Here is a 3,147-nt window from a genome sequence, read left to right as displayed (position 1 = left end):
TTAGCCACTGCAGTCGCTGAACTTTAATACACCCTGAAAGGAGTTCGGGGTGGAAAACAGGAATGAGGCACTCTGTGCTCTGGGAAAACTGGCAGGACAGGCCTTCAGATAGATATTTTCAGGAGAAATTTTTAAAGAACTTGGATTCTTGCATCTTCCCATACCTAGAAAAGCACTAAAACCATTAACCAAGGTATTTGCTGCTTGTGACTAGCAGTAATATTCTACCAAGGGGGTAAGTGCTGGTTGAACTCACCCCCTTCCCCAAAATCACATACGTGCAGGCCTCCCCCCTTACCTCTTTGGAGCAGTTCCTCGGAGCTATCTGGGAGGATGTCTCCAGGCTATAGTCCCCAGTAAGTCCCCAAGTAAAACTGAAACTCAGAGCTCTCACACTGTACGTTTTTATTTCAGTCAACTGGCACCATTCATGTTACACAGATTTATTGTTCAAATGTGCTCAGCTTTTTCAGTAAAATTAGAAGAAACTCCAATTTTCAAACAGGTATATGTGCATTAAGAAAACAACTACCATGTGATTTTAGATATGGATGCTAATTCCTAAACATTAGTTATTATTTCTGCACCCGGGTGCTTAGAATGTTTAAAATGCCGTATATTCGTGTGGATTTTTCAAGTATTTTGGAGCATATATGAGACATGTTTGTGCATATCTAAGTTTTATACATATGTATTTATTTTAAGTTATATGAGTACTGAGTACAGTGTACATACAGGATATGATATTCACATGTTATTTCATTTTTTGAGAGAGCTTAACGCTCACCATTATTAACTGTGCATAAAATCTAAATAGCAGATATAACATATTGTATAGGTCTGACTACTCATTCAGAATAGTCGTTCTTTGCTTTTATGATGTTGGGAAGAGAAAGGAGTTAGTAGAGAAATAGAAGCATTCCTCAAGCCCCTCTTCTCTAAAACATATTCCATATACTCTCCTGAACGGTCTGGAATATCCTTCTCTGCAGCTACCCCATCACCCTCTCAATGCAGTGGGAAAGTCGGTGGGTAATTGGGTCCAGATTGGAGATGTTTAAATATTCATGAGGCTGGCAGGGGACTGGAAGGGGGTGACTGTCTAGAATGGGGGTGGGGCCGGGGGAAGTGATTAGTCATTGAAAGCTAGTGAACAATTCTGAGAAAGAGATCGAGAGACAGGGACGAAAAAGAGGGATAGGCAGCGAGTGGGTGGAGAGAAGAGAAAAGAGGAAGAGAGGGAAGAGGAGAGAGAGAGAGAGCTTGTGCGGTGAGCAATAGCTGTGGACCTTACAGTTGCTGCTAACTGCCCTGGTGTGTGTGTGTGTGAGAGAGAGAGAGAGAGAGAGAGAGAGATAGGGAGAGAGAGTGCGCTAGCGCGAGAGAGCGAGTGAGCAAGCGAGCAGAAAAGAGGTGGAGAGGGGGGGAATAAGAGAGAGAGGAGGAAAGGAGAGAAGGCAGGAAGAAGACGAGGGACGATACGACCATGCTGTGCTGTATGAGAAGAACCAAACAGGTAGACCTAAAGATTTTTACTTCTTGCTGTCGTGAAATTACCAGAGTGCAATATTTCCCCGTAAAGGTAGAAAAAATATTTGAACCGCTTCTGCTCTGGCCATGGTGCTTGCGTTTCCTTAGCATATGGTAACTGATGCTTGCCTCCCAGCTTTTATTCTATTCTTTCACAGTCTGCTTTTGGAATGCTGCTACTAATTAGGATGAGGTTAGAAAAAATATGCCTGTTTGGCTAGAAAAAAAGAAAAGAGATTTTTTTGGCTATTAGTAAATGTTCAGCGTTTTAGGTCTCTGGTTTTGCGGATGTGGATATGGAAATGGGTGTGGAGATGTGAGCTCTACCTACAAGATGGGGAGGCAATCCTTTATATTATTTGCAAAAAGCAGGGTTGAAAGAATAATATTCAGTTATGAGTATTGCTTGTTCCATCGTACAATTTTTTCACATGTGCTGCGGAAGAAGCCTTATTTCCTACATGCATGAGCTTCACATGGGTGCAGGTATTAATGGAAACACATGTGAAGGTTTAATTAATTAATTTATTTTTCAATGAATGAATGAGACTGTAATTTGGGAGATTTTTTTTTTTTTTTAAGAGAATCTAGAGATAACTGGGGCTGGGGGGAGAAACTGGCCGAGTAGAAGGAGAAAATCCCCTTCCCAAGACCAGCAGCCGATTGTGCACCAGCTGGTCCGAGGAGAGGGTGGACCACGCCCCTAGGAGATTCGAGCTCCGATGGGATGGGAAAGACGAGCCGAGTATTACCTGTTGGAAATCAGGTCTCTTCTGCCCTTCCTTTGCATCCTTCCTGGAATTGTAGTGACCAAAGACGGACTAACATTCCGGATAATAGGCATATGGTGACTCATTTTCATCAGGACGAAGGACACAAACAAGACAAGCAAGAACCAGAGTCCCCTCCCCCTCTCCCCCACTGCTCAGGTTTTTCTTCCATTTCAAATTGCTTACTTATTTCTTGAAAGACGTTTTAGAAACTTGATTGGGGTGAGGGTCGGGAAGAATGACTAGCACGGTATTCCGCAGCACCCGACAGTGCCGCGGCATTCTGCAAAGGGAGCTTTCAAACATTGACCGGAACACGTTTGAGTGATATTGGCGAAGGTTAAGGAGAAAAATGGGTGTGAGATTTGGGTGAGTGTGTGCTTGTACGCGTGTGTGCGTCTCCCTGCGAGGCGAGGCGAGGCGGTCTTGGTCAAAAAAGACCTTTGCACGTTGATTGCCTTCGGGGTGGGGTGCAAGAGATAGGATTTGGGCATTATTCCTGTGCAGGTATTGCATAGGGGGCAATTTGTAATACACTAGCTGAATTCGAAGGGGGAGGAGGGAGAAGTGGAGAAGGAACAGGCTGCCGGCTTTGCACATTTAGCCAGCGCCCTGGAAGCGGGGCTGGGGGTGGAGGGCAGGGGGCGGGGTAGTGAGGATGAAGAAGGAAGAGGAAGGGGAAGGGAGACAGAAGCAGAATCTCAGAGCAGTGAGTGGAGAGGGTGGAGAGGCAGGGCAAAAATAAGTAGATAGCTAGCTAGCTAGGGAGATAGATAGATAGATGATAGATAGATAAAGTATCAGGCACCTGGGGTTTTGTGAGTGGTTTGTGTAAGGGTGTTTGGGG

General features: G+C 44.7%; 1 protein-coding gene across 1 annotated transcript in view; it reads left to right on the top strand.

Moving 5' to 3' along the window:
- Positions 1 to 1,278: 1,278 nt before the first annotated feature.
- The window catches only part of GAP43 (growth associated protein 43), a 93,697-nt gene continuing 91,828 nt past the window's right edge, over positions 1,279 to 3,147 (top strand). Inside the window, exon 1 of the mRNA XM_007459653.1 lies at positions 1,279 to 1,516. Coding sequence (XP_007459715.1) covers positions 1,487 to 1,516 — 30 coding nt within the window. The 5' untranslated portion in view covers positions 1,279 to 1,486. The remainder of the gene's footprint in view (positions 1,517 to 3,147) is intronic.

Source organism: Lipotes vexillifer, unplaced genomic scaffold (genome assembly GCF_000442215.2).
Source record: "Lipotes vexillifer unplaced genomic scaffold, Lipotes_vexillifer_v1.1 scaffold92, whole genome shotgun sequence".
Taxonomy (NCBI): Eukaryota; Metazoa; Chordata; class Mammalia; order Artiodactyla; family Lipotidae; genus Lipotes; species Lipotes vexillifer.
The sequence above is the reverse complement of the archived record's forward strand: the minus strand, read 5'-3'. Positions and strand labels throughout refer to the sequence as shown.